Source organism: Chenopodium quinoa, unplaced genomic scaffold (assembly GCF_001683475.1).
Source record: "Chenopodium quinoa cultivar QQ74 unplaced genomic scaffold, ASM168347v1, whole genome shotgun sequence".
NCBI lineage: Eukaryota > Viridiplantae > Streptophyta > Magnoliopsida > Caryophyllales > Amaranthaceae > Chenopodium > Chenopodium quinoa.
The window spans coordinates 847,952-866,928 of NW_018745190.1; the positions used below are offsets into that span (position 1 = coordinate 847,952).

Consider the following 18,977-nt stretch of genomic DNA (forward strand, 5'->3'; position numbering starts at 1 on the left):
CAACCGAAAAAGATCATAAACGAGTCAAAATCTGACTCAGAGTAAAACAGGTTTTATCGCGCCGCGATGGCTTTATCGCACCGCAATAAGGCTGTCTCAGCACGATAAATTCCATACGGAATCCGACTCCCAATCAAATTGGGTTAGCCGAAGTTCGTACTTATCTTTATTAAATCAGATTTAAATCCTTGAAAAACACTTGTTTTATCCGATGTAGAATTCTTAATAATTTATCTTTTCATAATAAGATAAATAATTAATCCTAATGCCTTTAGAACTTAAAGTAATTTTCTAGATAATTCTAGAAAATTAAGACAAATCCTAATGGTTTTAGAAATATAATTAAAATTAATGGAACCTCCACATGATCATTGGGTCCGCATATAAAGCTCATATTGGGCCCAATTTAGTATTTTGATCATAACCTCCTCGTTATAACTCAGATTTGGACTTATAATATATCGTTGGAAAGCTCTTTTCAAACCCTATCCAACTACTTAATAATTGGACCCAGATTATAGACCAAACTAAATTGGATTAGACTTTTTTTCATAAACAGGATATGAAATGAATGATTTTTGAAATATGAAATGAATTATTTTAATTTAAAAAAATTTAGAAGAAGGGAAATCCATGAGATTCTTCAACATTTCACCTTACTCGATAATCAATGACGTGAAAGGTACTCATCACTGATTTTGGTTTTTTGGGGGACATAATCAGGTGTCTACATCTCCAAAACTAGTACAAACACAAGGACATGGTTTCTCCATATGGTTACAAATACTACTCTATCACTTCTTAAAGAGACCCCATGACTTCTTCTAATTCTCCAACCTTTCTAATCTAAATGATTAGACTTAACTAGTTTTGACTTCGAATTTACTCCTTCCTAGTTAATACTTTCACCAACTTCACAAAAGAAAAGTCAAAGAGAAACATGAAGTAGATTAAATTACATGAATCGGATTATAACTTATCATAGCATTGCAAAAATGATAGACAATCTCAAAGTGTCTCATAGAACTCATAAATTTGAAGAATAACACATTTCAAGTCATACATTCTCCAACTAAAACTATGTCAAACACAAGTCATTCAATAGCTATGACATACCAAGTTAGCATAATCAACCCAAATCTCACATTATTAGGTTAATAATATATTTAACAATCACAACATCGCAGAGTGTCAAAAGATAACTATAAAGCACACTAAAGAATTGAACATCTCACCTTAGATAACAACCCTCACACAACAAGCATTTAAGGTTATCACATAACCAATATATTAATTAGGTAAGACAAATGATTCATACAATAGGGTTATTCCTTTATACTATTCCATTATGTTAATTCCAACTGTTTCCATCCTAGCTCCTTTAGACAAGGTCAAAAGACTTGCTTCGTTATCTTATATATAAAGAAGTAGAATAAAAAACACATTTAGAATTCTACTCTCCAAGTTTAATGAATAAACTAACTTATCATGGATTAACTCAATATATTTTAAATACCAACTCTTTAAGTCTCATACTCATATGATTTGCAATAATTGACTTAGTCAAAGAACATAATCATCATATCCATTGCACACTAGATTAGGAATAAAGTTTAATGCCTAAAGTTCTTTAAGACTCACATAAACAAATCCAAATTAAATCAACCATGTCATTGAACGATGAATAAATATATTACAGAACTAATCAATTCAATTTACAACTTTACAAATCAATCAACTAACAAAATAGTCACAAATAAAGATACTTTCAAGAGGTTCACCCTTCCTCAACACACTCACTTTACTAATATACTTGTTATTCTTAAAACCAAACACAACTCACCCCCCACATTGCAAAGCAATACATCATAATAATTATGCATACAAGGGGCATATTATAACCATGTTAGGTAAACTTTAATAAAAATAAAATTTGAGAGGAATTGAAGCCTTTCCTGGCATTGAGCACATTGGAGATGGGAATTTTCTCGTTAAGCAAAACACCTTGCATTGCCACATAGTCTGTTATATATAGCATTCATATGAGTAATGCGTCCAACTCAACTTTCATATTTGGAGCTATCTCACAACAGACAAATCCACTCTTGCTATTTTCATCTGTTATCTCCTCAGGTTAAACAAGAATTTTGATAATAAGGCATCATCCAAGGACATTAATAGCTCAAAGTTAGAATATATACATATGAAAATTCCCAACTAAACCCTCATATTATTGATGATGCAACATTTCAGTCGGTAAGCTAAGCTACTTCCAATATTATAATCCAAATGAAAATATTAGTGACCTCTATTTAACTATTATTAAAATAGAGTATGCTGACATCACCACTGCCTACTACTACAACAAAAGGCTAATAGACCCATTTAAATTGGCTTTAGAGACCCCTTTACAACGGGTCTCTATCTCGAGGGTCTGTTTGATAAAGAGACCCCCTCATTATGGGGGTCTGTTTTAAAAACAGACCCGTTATTAGAGATAGGGGGTCTGTTAGATGTGGTGTGTGGTAGACATATTGAAAGGGAAAGAGACCCGTTTATTGGAATATGGGGTCTCTTTGAGAGGATTCAAAAAGACCTGTTATATTAAGTAACAGGTCTTTTTGATCCCTTTTTTTTTTAAAAAAAAAAAAACTGTAATATTCATTTGAATTTTAAATTTTGAAAGTTTTGTTTTTAGCGCTCCATTAAAATTGTTGAAATTATAAAATTAAATTGCAAAAGTACGATTCAAGATTGAATAAAATAACGTCTACATACCATTATAGTTATGATATTTACAAGAATATACAACCTTACATACTTGCTTCAACAAGTTATACAATACAATCACACTCCTTAAACGTACAACAAATATAGCATTCAAATATATATACCAAATATTTGCAATTGATAAACTTGCAATTCTTTTGTTACGGAAAACTAACTTAAGATGATTACATATAACTATCTATATCTTTCTTCTCACAATCGAACTTTTATTTACCATCTTCATCCAATTCAATCACTGCAATAGTCAATAACGTAACAAAGCAAACATCCTGTCAAAAAAAAAAAAACATTTAAAATCATATCAAAATATACATAGTAAGAACTAACAAACAAACACAAATATTAAGAATAAATCAAAATTGAAAATAATCCGACAATAATTCATACATATAGAAGATCAAAACTGAAAACAATAGATCTAAAAGTACGTCAACATTTAAATCAAACAAAAGTTTCAAAACTATAGAAGAAATCAAAACCAAAAAATTAAAAGTAATGAACAATATATAAAAATTGACCCGAATCTGTTAAATTCGGAAATGAGTTATAATTAAAATCCAAAATCCAAGCAAAAAAGAAAAGAAAAAAAATTCATGTAAAAATAAACTCTATTAACATACATAGTATTATTACTCTTCAGATCTTGCAATTTAGATACTCAAATTGGGCCATTAAGAGACGTGAAGTTGCTTCCAACGACACTAGAGGGAAGGTGGTTATGGCTTCATAATTTTTGGTTGATTTAAAAAAAAAAAAAATCAAAGGAGGAAATAGATGATATCAAAGATTAAGAGCTTCTTCGGAGGACTACTCTCGATTCTTGGCGGTTCCAGAGACGGGTTTTTACTCCAAGGATTCCCCTGTACTTCATCAACCACCACCACAGCATCCTCCCTCGGCGGAGCTTCCACCTTCTGCTGCCGCATAAACTGCTGCTTCTCAGACTCAAACTTGTGATAAACAGAGCGATAATACTACTCGAATTTCTCAAGAAATCGATCGGCCAAAAAAAAAAGTTAAAGTGAATTATAAAGTGAGGAAGAGGAATCTGGGAGTATCACGCTAGGTGAGTGAAGGTGATGGAGAAAACACTAGTAAGGAATTTATTTTTATAAATAAAGGAAAGTAAGGGAGACATTGGAAAATATGGCTTTATATTTGTCTCTAGCTTTTCCCAACGAGAGAAGTGGTCCCTCGTGCATGTAACAGACCCGTTAGATTAACAACGAGTATGTTATTTCTTTAATTTTTTTTTTTACCGCCAAACATAGTGGGTCCTAATGCACATAAGAGACCTGTTATCATTGTTATTAGATCTCTTACTTCAATCAGACCTGTTAGTTCAGAAATTGGGTCTGCATTTGGGGGTCTTTTTTCTAAGTTTTGTAGTATGCTACATGTCACTCGATCTCTTAATAAAAATTTTCCTGCTTCAAATGCAAAGATGATGTCATTTTTTTTTGTGGAGCAATTATATTTAACATATTTAAAATGTAAATATTGGAAGCTTCTACGCATATTACAACTAAAACCTATCAATTTAGCTTAGGAAATTAAAATAAATTTAAATGACATACTAATAAATGACCTCCAATATTGAAATATGTATCAGTTTATGTTAAATTGTACTATATCATAATTTTAATAAAAATCTAAAAATTTTAAATTACTTATTTTTTTTGTACAAGGTTTTATATAAACCGAACATCGCATGGGTTCTAACCTAGTTATACAATTCTAAATTATCAATGCAAAGTCCCTCATCTAGTTATACAACAGAGTAGTGATATTATAAGGCCTCTTTCTTTAGAGCTACTCTGCTCTGCTCTGCTCTGCTTCAAACTGTTAAACTCTGCTCTCCTAAAAAATAATACTTAATGTTGAATAATAATAATAAATTAATATTTAATAATATAATAATAAATAATTAATTTTTAATAATAACAATAATTAATATGGAATTATTATTATAATAATAATAATAAATAATTAATATTTATAAATAATAATAATATCAAAAATTAATATTTAATAATAATAATAAATAATATTATTAAAAATTAATATTCAATAATAATAAAATTAATATTTAATAAGAATAAGAATAATAATAATTAATATTTAATAATAATAATAATTAATGATTATAATAATAATGCGAAAATATTAGTAGTAGTAGTAGTGGTAGTGGTAGTGGTAATAGTAATAATAATAATAATAATAATAATAATAATAATAATAATAATAATAATAATAATAATAATAATAATAATAATAATAATAGAGAAAATACAAGTTCATCTTCATGATAAACAAAAAAACGTTTATCTAGAGACATTTTTGTAAATAAATAAAAAACTTTTGTCAAATGTGGACCCTAGTAATGTGTTGTTGTTATTATTATTATTATTATTATTATTATTATTATTATTATTTATTATTATTATTATTATTATTATTATTATTATCATCATCATTATTATTATTATTATCCTTATTATCCTTATTATTATTATCATTATTATTATTATTATTATCCTTATTATCATTATTATTATTACCATTATTATCATTATTATCATTATTTATTATTATTATTCTTTTTATTATTTATTATTATTATTGTTGTTGTTGTTGTTGTTGTTGTTGTTGTTGTTGTTAATAAAATTAAGGAATAGGGAGGGCCTATATATGATAGGCTTTCTGTTTTATGTCGTTATATATAGAGCGCCTACGCTAAGATGTCAGGGTTTTTTTTCCCTTGTTTTATTTACATTTCACCTAAAATAACAAGCGCCTATCTTGGATAGGTGTTATGTAGTGTGTGGGATATAGACTTTATAAAGCACCCCCTTAGAGGAGCGCCTTAGAGACATTCTATATTGGTTGTTGTAGGCAATCTATATTCCCTATTTTGTGGTAGTGTACATGTTTGTGTTAATAGTTTGAATTATTTCATGGGTCTGTGAACGGGTTTTGGTTTTCGCATGCCGATTAGATCGATGTAAAACCCTACAATTAATACACATGTTCGTTCAAGGTTTGGTTGAATTTTTAGGCTTACAAGAAATATTTAACACTTGGGCTTTCTTTGTGGAGTCTATGTAATGTTTAGACGTCAATCTAATAAGGAAGTGAAATTCTAATCTCATCACTTTTTATTCAGATTACGGAGCCAAATATATGTGTCTACAAAGAATAAGCAATAAGTGGAAAGAAAGTGGCAGAATAAAATACTTCATTTTATACGAACAATAAAAATTTATAATGGGGTGGCTCAAAACATTTGAATATGCTTCGATTTTTGTTTATTATTGTCACATACTAATATCGAATTTTTAATTGCCTTTTAGCCAACTTAAGTTATATACTAAAGTTGTGCACTTATTACATGCTTTAATACACCTTTTCAATTCATATTCTTATAACTTAAATTTAAGACTTATGCTTTTAGGAAGCTCTTGACAATTTCCACACTTGGTTTCAAAACTTGGGTCTCCCATGTGTCAAACCAACTCTTGGATCCATCCAATAATGCCTGAAGAGAATAAGTTCCGTCTAAAATAGTGATATTCCAACCTTTTGTTTTCAAAAAGTTTATCTTTTCCGCCTGTCTCCTTGCTAGTTCACATGTATTTTCTTTTATAGCTTTCACAGCTTCCTCATACATACGCCTTTGAACTTCGTCACCCTCTAACACATTAATTTCACTAGCATACCTTTTAAAATACTCTTCAAATTCTTGAACACCAATTGCCTTCGCCAACCCTTTATAAGGTTGATGCATACCCATTCTCTCAGATCGGTGAAACTCGGCCAACTCATTAAGCATCCCTTTTTCAAGCATGTCATTGACTCGCTTATCTATATATTTGTTTAATATAGGTGGTGAAACATAGACCCAAAGGAAACAACAATCATACTTTAACTCAAAACATCCTTGGGAGGATTTGGAAAATACGTCCACGTTTGGGTTAAATTGTTTTGCTAAAAGGGAATAGACAAATGAGTTTGACCCACCTACAACAATAGGAATGTTTCCACGATTATTGATTTCAGAGATCAACAACGAAGCCCATGAACGATATTGAGAAGTGCTTATCTCGTCAAGACTCGATGATGAATCGATGTTTCCTAATAAATGGTGAGGAATACCAAGTTGCTCCTCTAATGATATTTTATTAGAGGTAATGTCAAGGCCTTTGTAGACTTGAATTTTATCAGAATTGATGATTTCAGAAGGGAATATGGAGGCAATATCGATAGAAAGTCGGGATTTCCCAGATGCAGTGGGGCCTAATATCACCACCACCTTATCTCTAGCTCTCGAAAATTCCATGGTGTGCAGGATAGGGTGGAGTAGAGATGTTAGGAAAAGGGTGGTATCAAAGGTGGGATTTTTTTTTTTTGGTTATCATAGGCTAGAGGACCTATGTTTTTATAGTGTAACTTTACATGTTTATTTCAATTAGGGGAGGGTGAGGTTAAAATTTCTTATATTTTTAAAACCATTTGGATAAAGTTGTATTATTCTCAAACCTTCTAAATAAGGTAAATAGGTTTTATGATTCACATCTCAAATCCTCTTAATAAGGTGGATATATTTACTTTATTAAAGTGGAACAATAATGAATCATACACCATTATTGGCACATTTGTTAACCAAAGGGGACTAATCTACTCAATTAGAGGCTACTTAAAGGCTCTTTCTAATACACTTAATATATTCATCCAAAAAACTTAATCAAATCCTTTGGATAAGTTTGTATGATTCTTAAAACTTCTAAATATGGTAAATAGGATTTATGATTCATATCTCAAGTCCTCTAAATAAGGTGGATATGTCTTTATTCCATTTATATGGAACAATAATGCATCATGCACCATTATTGACACATTTGTTATCCTAAGGAGACTAACCTACTCAATTAGAGGCTACATAAAGGCTCTTTCTATTACACTCAATTATATTAATCAAATTCTTTGGATAAGGTCGTATGATTCTTAAACCTTCTAAATATAGTAAATATATTTTATGATTCATATCTCAAGTCCTCTAAATAAGTTAAATGCATATTTATTCCATTTATGTGGAACAGTAATGCATCATACACCATTATTAGCACATTATCCTAGGGGGACTAACCTACTCAATTATATTAGAGGCTACTTAAAGGCTCTTTTATTACACTAAATTATATTCATCTAAACAACTTAATCAAATCCTTTGGATAAGTTTGTATGATTCTTAAACCTTCTAAATATGGTAAATATATAGGATTTATGATTCACATTTCATGTCCTCTAAATAAGGTGGATAAATCTTTATTCCATTTATGAGAAACAATAATGCATCATCATACACCATATTGGTACATTTGTTATCCTAAGGGGACTAACCTACTCAATTAGAGGATACTTAAAGGCTCTTTCTATAAACTCAATTATATTCATCCAAACAATTTCATCAAATCCTTTGGATAAGGTTTTATGATTCTCAAACCTTATTAATAAGGCAAATAGGTATGATTCACATCTCAAATCATCTAAATAAGGTGGATATCTTTATTTCATTTATTTGGAACAATACTGCATCATACACCATTATTGGTACATTTTGTTAGCATAAGGGGGATGACATATAAATTGGAGGCTACTTAAAGGCGCTTTCTATTACACTCAATTATGTTCTGTTATTATTTTCTCGGTGTCTAACCTTCTAATTTTAAATAGAAAAACTAAATATTGGGTAAAAACAAAGGGGTGAGCTGAGATATGAATTGTATACTGTAAAGAGCGTAGCCCATCGTTAGGGATCTCGTTTCCTCTATGCCATATGCCTTGTAAAAGCCTGGGAATTTACACTTGTTAAGGTGTAGTAGGATTTGAACGAGGGATTTGAATTCAAGGAATCATTTTTTTTAATAAACTAATAAAGAGTTGACAATGAGTTTTAAGAAAACTCATAAACCTCGTTCATGTCTTTTTCCCAAATAATTTAAATTTCATGGGATCTTCAATAGTAATCATAAGTTTACCCAGTCCCACATTGATCTAGTAGTTGATCTATCATACAGACCTATCCTTCATATAGCCTCTACTAGATCTTTCTTTTGCACAATTTCATCACCAAATTATATGTAACATGATACCTAAAAACTAAGTTAGTTGATATTATTTACAAGAAAAAATCACAAAATAAAAGTCAACATTTCAACGAATGTCAATATATTTTTTTTTATTCCAAATTTGTGATATAAATAATAAATAAAAAATAAACAATATTCGCTTTGTCTTATTTAGGTGATAAAACAACAATTTGATTATTTCAACTCTATTCTTTAATTAATGCAAGATACTATGTGAAATTAATTAGGGTTTAATGAAAGTGATAAAACAAAACTACTTCATTTATAATAGTTTATTTACACAAAAGAAAAGAGGTGATTGATCTAAGTGCTCAGGAATTTACCACTTTTCCGGGTCGCATATCCCGCCAAAGTTCCAGCATTGAGCTTCAATTTTGACTTCTGTATGTGCCCGCGCGCACAGTGACTGTGCGCCCTCTTGTGGTCGCGTAGAAATTCATGAATTGGGCTTCCAAGCTTCTCTCCTTGCTTCATAACCAAGGATTTCCTACAAAACAAGAACAAAAAGAAACAAAGTTTAAAAAAAAAGGGAAAAAAAAGGGAGAAAACTAATAAAGAAAAGACAATAAAGGAAAGAAGGTAAAGACATAGAAGAGGGCATAAACAAGCAAAGCTTCAAGTATGGGGAAATTCCACAAATCAAAGACAAGGAAAGAGGAAGAGAGAAGCAACGATCACAACACAAATCATAATCAAATTGAGCTTTTAAAGACAACAAGCATGAATAATGAATGAAAAAATTTCTTAGTAGTATATATATATATATGTATATATATATGTATATATATATATATATATATATATATATATATATGTATGTATATATATATATATATATATATATATATATATATATATGTATGTATATGTATATATGTATATGTATATGTATATGTATATGTATATGTATATGTATATGTATATGTATATGTATATATATATATATATATATATATATATATATATTCTCATAATATGTCAATGTTACCTAGTTTTTAGGTGTCTAAGGCTTAAAATCACATCAAAAGAACGCATTTTATCAAAAATGATCCAAATATGGCCTATATATATTCTCATATATATATATTCTCATAATATGTCAATGTTACCTAGTTTTTAGGTGTCTAAGGCTTAAAATCACATCAAAAGAACGCATTTTATCAAAAATGATCCAAATATGGCCTATTTGAATTCTACTTTGCCCATTTTCTACATTTCTTATCAAATAAACTATTTGTTTCTCATAAAATGTCAATATTACCCGTTCTTAGGTGTCTAAGGCTTAAAATGACATCTAAAGAGCATTTCACTAAGTTTTAAGACGGATTTTATAAAAAAAAAATGGCCCAAATATGGCCTATATGACTTCTACTTTGCCCATTTTCTACATTTCTTATCAAATGAACTATTTCTTTCTCATAACATGTCAATATTACGTAGTATTAGGTTTCTAAGGCTTGAAAACACATCAAAAGTGTATTTTATTAACTTTGGAGTATTTTTCATCCTAATTGGCCCAATAAGGCCTATATGACTTCTACTTTGCCCATTTTCTACATTTCTTATCAAATGATCTAATTCTTTCTCATAACATGTCAATATTACCTAGTCTCAGGTGCCTAACGCCTGAAATCACATCAAAAGAGCATTTTATTAAGTTTGGTGTACTTTTCATCCTAAATGGCCCAAATAAGGCCTATATGACTTCTACTTTGCCGAATTTCTACATTTCTTATCAAATGAACTAGTTCTTTCTCATAGCATATCAATGTTACCTAGTTTTAGGTGACTAAGGCTTGAAATCACATACATTGCTTAAGTATATTTATTCACTAATTTATAACACATTTGCTAATCACTAATTCAACCACAATATATTTTAAGTACCAAAATTGAACTAACTAACAAGCTTACTAATCTCTATTTTTTAAAAACAAATTTCCCATTAAAACCACCTAAAATTCACAAATAGAAACATAATATACAAAAAAATATATAATACAAAAAATTTAACTACCAAAAATCAAAATTGAGGTTAAATTATATTCAAGCCCTTAGTTTACTCATATATGTCCAATAATTGTTCAAAATGAAATTAAAATATAACCATAATTAGAGGTGGAAGGGGTAGAGAGCTAGAGGGTAAAGGACGCGGAGGGTTGTTGGAGAGGTGTCGCAGTGGTGGAGGCGGCTGTACTCGAGCGCGACTGTGCAGGTGGAGGAGTGGTGGAGGCTGCTGAACTCGCGCGCAATGGTGGAGGGGCCTGCTGGATGGTGTTTTCAACACCAAATGAAGTGAAAGAGATAGAGAAAGAGAAAGAGGGTGGCCGCCGGTGAAAGAGGGTCGACGACAGTGGTGGAATAAAAGGGTTTCTAGCGTTTTCGAAGGAGGGAAAGAAATTGAATAAGATAGAAATGAATTGGGGAACGAAGAAAGAGAAGGAAAAGGAGGAGAAGCTAGCTTATGGCGGTTTTTTTTTTTTTTTTTGAATTGCCACCGGTTTGAACCAGTGGCCTTTAATGAATATGGCACCGGTTTTTTTTTTTGGAACCGGTGTCAATTAGCTTGAACCCAAAACCGGTGGGTATTACTCGGTGCCCATTTGTAAATTTCTACTAGTGATTGAAGGATAAACCATTATAAGCGTAGAGAACTCTAACATTCACCACTCCCCTCGCATTCCATACAATCTTAGCGTAGTCCCTCATCTATATTCAAATCCACCCTTAGAGGTAGCATCTCATGAGTCCTCGAAGGAGTCGGAATAAAGATAAGACAATAAAAATAAGGGGAACCCTACATCTTTCCCAGTCATTCTCTCTCCATATGCTTGAAATCTAGCTTTCTCCACCGACTAGTGACTCAACTAACCAAGGTCAAAAGAACATTAAGAGGGTACTCCCTCCGTGTTTTAATAAGTGTTACACTTCCTTTTTTGACAAAAAGCTACATTAAAATATTATATCTCTCCTTTCATGGTCCCCATCCAAACCCACTATTACTTGTTTTATTATATCTTTCATCCCACATTCATTACTTTTCAATGAACTATTAACCCCACTATCTTTCTTTTACAATTTTTTAATACACCAACTCACTACTACAAAAAAGGCCTTACAGAACTGTTAGAATAGGCTTTATAGATCGCCTTAGGGGCGTTGTTCTGCTAAGCGATGTATAAAGTATATAGAACGGGTCGTTTAGGCGTTTTATATATTGACAAATAGAGAACGGTTGTTAGTCACAACCGTTCTCTTTTCCCTTCTTAAATTCGTACATTAAGGAAGGAAAAGATCTAACGGTTTAGGTTACTTAACCGTTCTATATTGCATTACAATAAAGAACGGTTAAGTTAGATAACAGTTCTTTAATGTTTTTTTTTTTAAAAAAAAAAAAATCCAACCATATGTATTTGATTATTCGAATTATCCCTGTACGTATTTTATTTGTATTATCTTGTATTTTGATAATCTGTATTTTTTTGTATTTCATTTTAGACCTGTATTTGTTGTATGTATTCCTGTATTGAATCTTGTACATTTATCCTGTAAGAAAAATGATCCTGTATACGTACAATCATCAATCAATAAATAAAATTGAATAGAAATTGTAAAAGTCAGAGTTAGATGCCAAATTAAAACAAAATTTATCGTCCTTTATAATCAATTAATTACATCTCAAATACATTGTGAATTTTGATACAATTCTCTAACCTAACTTAATAATTATCAATGTGCTACTGCTACCAATTTCAGAAGAGCACCTACTTGAATTGTTATTGACATTCAAAACCACCTCAGTAATCTAATTCAACCGCGACGCTTCCACCAACCTGAACCACCAGCGGCGTTCCCACCAACCCGAACGACCAGTAGCGCTTCCACCCGCTTCAACCACCGTAGCGCTTCCACCAGCTTCAACCACCGTAGCGCTTCCACCAGCTTCAACCACCGCAGTGCCTCTACCAACCTCGCTCAACCACCGCACTACCGCAGCGCCTCCATCAATACTGCACGCAAATAGTGAAGTCGCACCAAACACCCATAAATCAAAGATGAAAAATCAAAATTTAATCCAAATCGTAACATTAAAATCAATTGATAACAATTGTAGATCTAAAATTTATAATTAAGAATCAAACAAGCTACCTCTATAATGTTAAACACCAATCAACCCGCAACAACTTGTTACCATAAACAGAGAAAAACAAAGATTCAGCGGGAGCTTTATTTGATTTCATTCGTATTCTAAGAGGAGTAAGATGAATTCCACCACTCCAAATTTTATCAGTTGGCTAATATTTTTGAAGGAGTGAATTGTAATCTTTAGTCGTAGCTAGTATATGATTATTGATGCTGATAGGTTGTGTTTCGAGGACTTACTTAAACTGGAGGAAGAAGACGACGGATAGCAGATTAATTGGACATCATCTCGGAGTTTTAAGAACATTGAAGGATGAAGGTGCAGGGAAAGAAGTAAGGATTTCACAAAAGGGAAGAAATGAGAGAAGGGGAATAAAGAGGGGAAGTTATGGAGAATGAGTGAATGACGGCTGTGGAGTTAGGGTTAGAATTTTGGGCTTTTGATATGTAACATATGTTAGATTTTTTTATTTCTTTTTTATTTTTCAAAAAATAATATTAAACATATAGAACGGGTAATTAAGTGGGGCGATTTATATTGCAAGTGTAAAATATGGACATATCAAATAGAACGGTTAATAAGAAATGCGTTCTATATAATAAAACCACAATTTAATAAAAATAATAAAATAAATCAAATAGAACGGTTAAATTAGATAGGTGTTCTATATAATTCTAGAGATTGCATATCTAAGTAAACCGTTCTGTATCTTGTGTTTCTTATTCTAGTTTTTGTGGTAGTGACTACCCCCACTTACCTCTTATATTATTTAAGTCAATTAAACCATGTGTCGGCCAAAATGTAACACTTAAAAAACACGGAGGGAGTAGTAATGTTCGCTAAGGGGTAAAGAATGGAAAAATTTAGAAATTTGTGATAAGCCTAATTGTGAAGCAAAAAGCCTCTATTCAAAAATCAAACATTACCAACTTTTAAACAAGATTGCCACAAGCTTTAACCAACTCGCCAAGCATTTTGAACTTTCATTCTCTTCCTCTTTTCATCTTCACTTTTTTTCCCTCCCGATTTCTTTCGCAATCTTCTTACCAACCGATTTCACTCTTTATTTCTTCTCAATTACTCAAACCAGACTCTCAAAATCTTTCAAATCCAAACACAAATCCATCAGTTTCTCTTCAAATCTTACACAAATTCATCACATCATCAACCTATTTACACAAATTTATACTTTATCACTCCAAAAACCCCAAAATCATCCATTGTTGAACACTTAAAGCTTTGTTGGAGAAGGTAGTGTTATGGGCGTAATTCCCACGACACAAAGTGAAGTCCAAAGGGTTGTGTTATTACCAAGACAGTCGCGTGTTAGACAAGCCATGTTGTTCAAGGTTAAATTAGATGAGAATGCCAAGGAGACTAATGTCCATGTCTAAGCAACAATTAGCGTCAATGACACATCTTAGTCGCGTCGCATCTACACTCGACAACTATAGTAATGTCTAAAGGCCTCCAGTGACCTTTGTCGACCTCCATTGGTCTCCGACTGTAATACCCCGTATTTTTATACGTAATTTATTTAAAATATGCATTTTATAAAGGTATTTAAATAATTTTAATATTTTAATTATGGTATTTTAATTATTTATCCTATGTGAGTTTGGAAATATTTTTAATAAAGGAAAATTTGTTTAATTATTTATTTTATAAAAGTTGGGGTTTTATTTTAGGAAAGTATGATTTTAACAAGTTTTATTAGGGAAGGGATTAGGAAAAACTAAAAGAGGAAAGTTTAAGGTAAAAGGGGTGGTAGACAAGGGGTATGAATATCCCTCTTATGAGGCAAATCAACTTTGCCCAGAGTGGAGAAAACCCAAGGTAAATTTCTCTCCCTTTTCTCCTTATTTTTCTTCTCTCTTTTTCTTTCTCCTTCCCCTTTCCCTTTTGTTTTCGGACCACCACCACTGGCAACCACCACCACCAGTGGGCCGCCGAACACCAGCCACCCAGCCGGCAGCAGCGGCGACCACCAGTGCTGGCAGCAGGGCAGTGGCGCCGGCCTGCTGTCGGCAGTCCTTGATATCGAAAAAAAAAACTTAAAAATCTAATATTTCTTGCTCTAATTTAATCTATGCTTTAATCTAATTGTAAATTATGAGTTTTGAGATTTAATTTTGATGTTTGATTATTATAATTATGTTGATTAATTTTCAGATTTTGTTAATAATTAAAAAGCCCCAATTTTTGAAACCCTAGGTTCTTGATTTATGAATTATTGAAAGAGTGTGATGTATTATGGTTTAGATCTTTGATTAAAGTGTTTTAAGACTAATTTACAGCAAGTTTTAATTAAAATAAAGTGCTGGAATTTTATGTAGAGCACTTAATATCATGATTCTTGAAGAAATTTCAATTACCCATTAATTGAGACTTAAGTATGGTGTTTTAAATATAATTTCAGCTTATTTTAATTAAATTATGAGGGGTTCTATAATAGTATATATTGCTGGAAAATTGTTTAGAGTGGATTTTAATACTTTATTATGACTTTAATGAGTAGGAGACTTTGAAGTAAGCAATTTTTATTAGTCGTGGCGATTTTAAGATCGTACTCAAGGTACGTTCGTGTACTTAGCATATTTTGGTGATATAGTATCATGCTAGGCTTGACTTCAATCAATTACAAGTAATATCATGCTAAGGTTTATGTATGGAATTGTGAATTATTGGTGTTGGTGATTGAATTGTGAAGCATGAATTATTTGTGATGGTTTATGGATTGGAAAATTATATTTTTGGCATGATTATATGGATGTAGGGAATATTTTAAGCGTTAATCCTCTAGCTTGAACCCCACTGTGATCATACACTAAAGTACGGTGGCGTCCAAAGGGAAGGAAGATAGAGCAAAAGAGTCGCCAACAAGTTTTAGGAACTTGTAAACCGTTCACGAGGTGAAGGTTACACCCCTTAATGATCCAAGAGATCGTTAACTCCAATAGGTCTGGAACCAAATAGGGTTCGGGGATGAAGGTACAAATCCAACCTAAAAGAGATTGAACCTGCCCTAATAATAGGCCTCTACTTTATTCAGATCGTATTCATGTGCGCTTTCTGACTAACATACAAACAATAGGTTTAACCCTAAACCTGTTTATCTATGTTGGTTGAATATTAATGCACAAATAAATCTATTATTGGCGATCACTTGAATTATAATCATATTAACCCTAAACAAGATTATTAATTATCTTATTAAGCGTGATTACAAGTACCAATTCCCTTTAAACATGCATAAAAGGCGTGATCAAGCAATAACAATAATAATCAAGCAACAAAATAATAATCAAAATAATAATCATCATAATAATAATCATCATAATAATAATAATAAAAATAATCATGATTAAAATAATCATGTTAAAGCATAATATTAATAGCAAGATCCTAGGCATGATATTAACAAGATTAATAACAAAGCCTAGCATGTCACTAAACAATAAAGACTAAAGCTTTAGCCTTAACATGATACTAACAATCATAAATATTAGGAAGAACATAGGAAGCATCATACTTTAAATCATACTTAATAGTAAAGTTACCCTACACATGATACTAGTAATTTATTGTTGTCACCCTAAACATCAAATTAAGGAAAACATCCTAACATGATACTAGGAATCAAAATAACAATCTAAGCATGATTTCTATATCATAATATCAATTAAACCATTAAAGTACTTACTTGAATGCCTCGTACCTCTTTCTAATAACAAAATACACACATTAGTAACTTCAAGGAAAATAATAAACAAAACAATTAAATTAAATAATGGAAAGAGAGATTTGAGACCAAACCCTCAGAAATTAAACCTTTCACGTCTAGGGCGAAGGAAACTTCGAATATGGCTAGGTGTATCTAAGTATTACAAATGCGGAATTTTGTATTTGAGAAAAGGCTAGTTTAGAAAAGAGAGAGAAAGAGAGAATAATCAAGAAAATCTTGATGAGAGTTGGTGAGAATTGGTGAATGAAAACGGAGTTTTTAGAAAGCTATTTATAGAGAAAATCAGCCAAAAAGATAGAAAATCAAAACAGAGTTCTGACGCGCATAAAACTTGATTAGCGTCGACGCTGGCAACTAGCGCCAGGCGCTGAAGGTTAGCGCAGGCGCCAATCCTTAGCGTCAGGCGCTGATGCTTAGCGTCGACGCTAATAATCAGTTTCACGCGTTTTTGTTTTTATCTTATCTTTTGATCCGGAAGTCCAAATAAGGCATATAATATATCGTTAGAAATCTATTAAAGTCTATTTTCCAAACTAATTTGAATAATATTAAAATATTTTGTATATAAAAAGATATGGCCGAAATAGTAGGACGGTGTCAGTTTTGGATAGTGTTTCATATCTCATTCATATCTTTTTCGTTATAGCTCGGATTTAATATTATAATATATCATTGGAAAGATAATTTCAAGATCTATCCAACCATATAAAATTTGGATAAATATTATGAGTCACGAAAATAAAATCTGAATATATTTCATTTCGTATAAAACAAGGATTCTCAAAAGGAGTAGTTTTATTCAATTTCAAACTCTTTAAAACATAATTATCAATCCTAACTCCATTAAGATTTAAAAGAACCTTCTAGAATATTGTAGAAGATTATAATCAATCCTAATAGCTTTAGGAATAATAATTAATAAGAGGCCCTCCTCTAGATCATTGGGCCGCATATAAAAACCAAATAGGGCCCATTTTAGTATTTTGGCCATAACTTCCTCATTATTCATCGGAATTGGGCTTATAATATATCGTTGAAAAGGTCTTTTCAAACCTCATCCAAATACACCATTATTGGACCCTTATCATGGACCAAACTAAACTAGAATGCACGTTTTTCAAAAATAAGGTAACAAAAGAAATATTTTCAAAAACAGAAAGAAGAGATATTTTAATAAAAACATCCTCATCACTAGACTTTTCACACTTTCTCTTTGTTCAAAAATAAAATGACATGAAAGGTACTCATCACTGGGTTTGGTTTTGGGGAGACACATTTGGGTGTCTACAATGGACTACACTTTTATTTATGGCATGTTAGAATGGATGTTTAATTAAACTACATGTTTAATTTGGCTTGGAATATTGAAAAGGAATTTTATTATAGTTCATATAAATTTTATTGATGCTATAAGCATGAGAAAGGAGCTATATAAGTGTCTATGTACACGAGGAATAAATAATATTTTGGTGCCTTAGTGCACTTAATGTGTTTTTAACACCGAGGGATAGGATTTTTGGCGCTTTATGCGTTTAAGGTGTCTTTGACACTGAGGTAGAATTAAAAAGGGTTCAACACTAAATATTATGTGGTCACTAAATATTCAAGAATTAAATTAGTATGTTTGTTGATTGAATAATTATTGTTGATTGAATTATTATGCTTTGAGAGTCATCACCAAGTCCAATAATATGTAAATAATGTAAAGTGAAAGAGATTACTCACCAAAACTCTTGGAACGTATATACCTTGAGTATGAACATATGGGGGAGTAATGGGGTTTTATATTTAATCATAACTTCTAATGGAGTACAGGACGCTGTACATTCCTTTTTATTTATTATTATGCGCAGGAATTCCGCCACCTATGTGTGGTTTTGTCGCTGGCACGGTTAGCTCCCGTGTCAATGAACCTCAATTTATTTGGGGGAGGTAGAGTTGGAAACCCGTTCAATGCGTAATCTACGCTAAATAAATTATTTAGTGTCTAGATGATGAGTCTTATTGAATGTTGTGTGTGCTTATAAACAGGTGCATGGAGGTAAGTGTGTGTGTTGATAGGTGAAAGCATGTTAGTGTGTTTAATTACGCTTATGTACTCAGCTTTGTTGATTGTGTGTGTTTGTGTGTTTTGGCCATGTCTTTATCT

General features: G+C 31.5%; 1 protein-coding gene and 2 long non-coding RNA genes across 3 annotated transcripts; all 3 read right to left on the reverse strand.

Annotated features, from left to right (window-relative positions):
• Window positions 1-2,754: 2,754 nt before the first annotated feature.
• Window positions 2,755-4,204, reverse strand: LOC110710963. Its single transcript, XR_002509240.1, has 2 exons — window positions 3,411-4,204; window positions 2,755-3,059 (listed from the first exon to the last, which is right to left on the reverse strand). It is a non-coding gene; the product is annotated as an uncharacterized LOC110710963 (long non-coding RNA).
• A 2,028-nt stretch (window positions 4,205-6,232) lies between these two features.
• Window positions 6,233-7,473, reverse strand: LOC110710939 (adenylate isopentenyltransferase 1, chloroplastic-like). The gene has a single exon (XM_021889274.1). The coding sequence runs from the start codon at window positions 7,127-7,129 to the stop codon at window positions 6,233-6,235; it is 897 nt and encodes a 298-aa protein (XP_021744966.1). The 5' UTR covers window positions 7,130-7,473.
• A 5,101-nt stretch (window positions 7,474-12,574) lies between these two features.
• Window positions 12,575-13,738, reverse strand: LOC110710962. Its single transcript, XR_002509239.1, has 2 exons — window positions 13,089-13,738; window positions 12,575-12,949 (listed from the first exon to the last, which is right to left on the reverse strand). It is a non-coding gene; the product is annotated as an uncharacterized LOC110710962 (long non-coding RNA).
• Window positions 13,739-18,977: the final 5,239 nt, after the last annotated feature.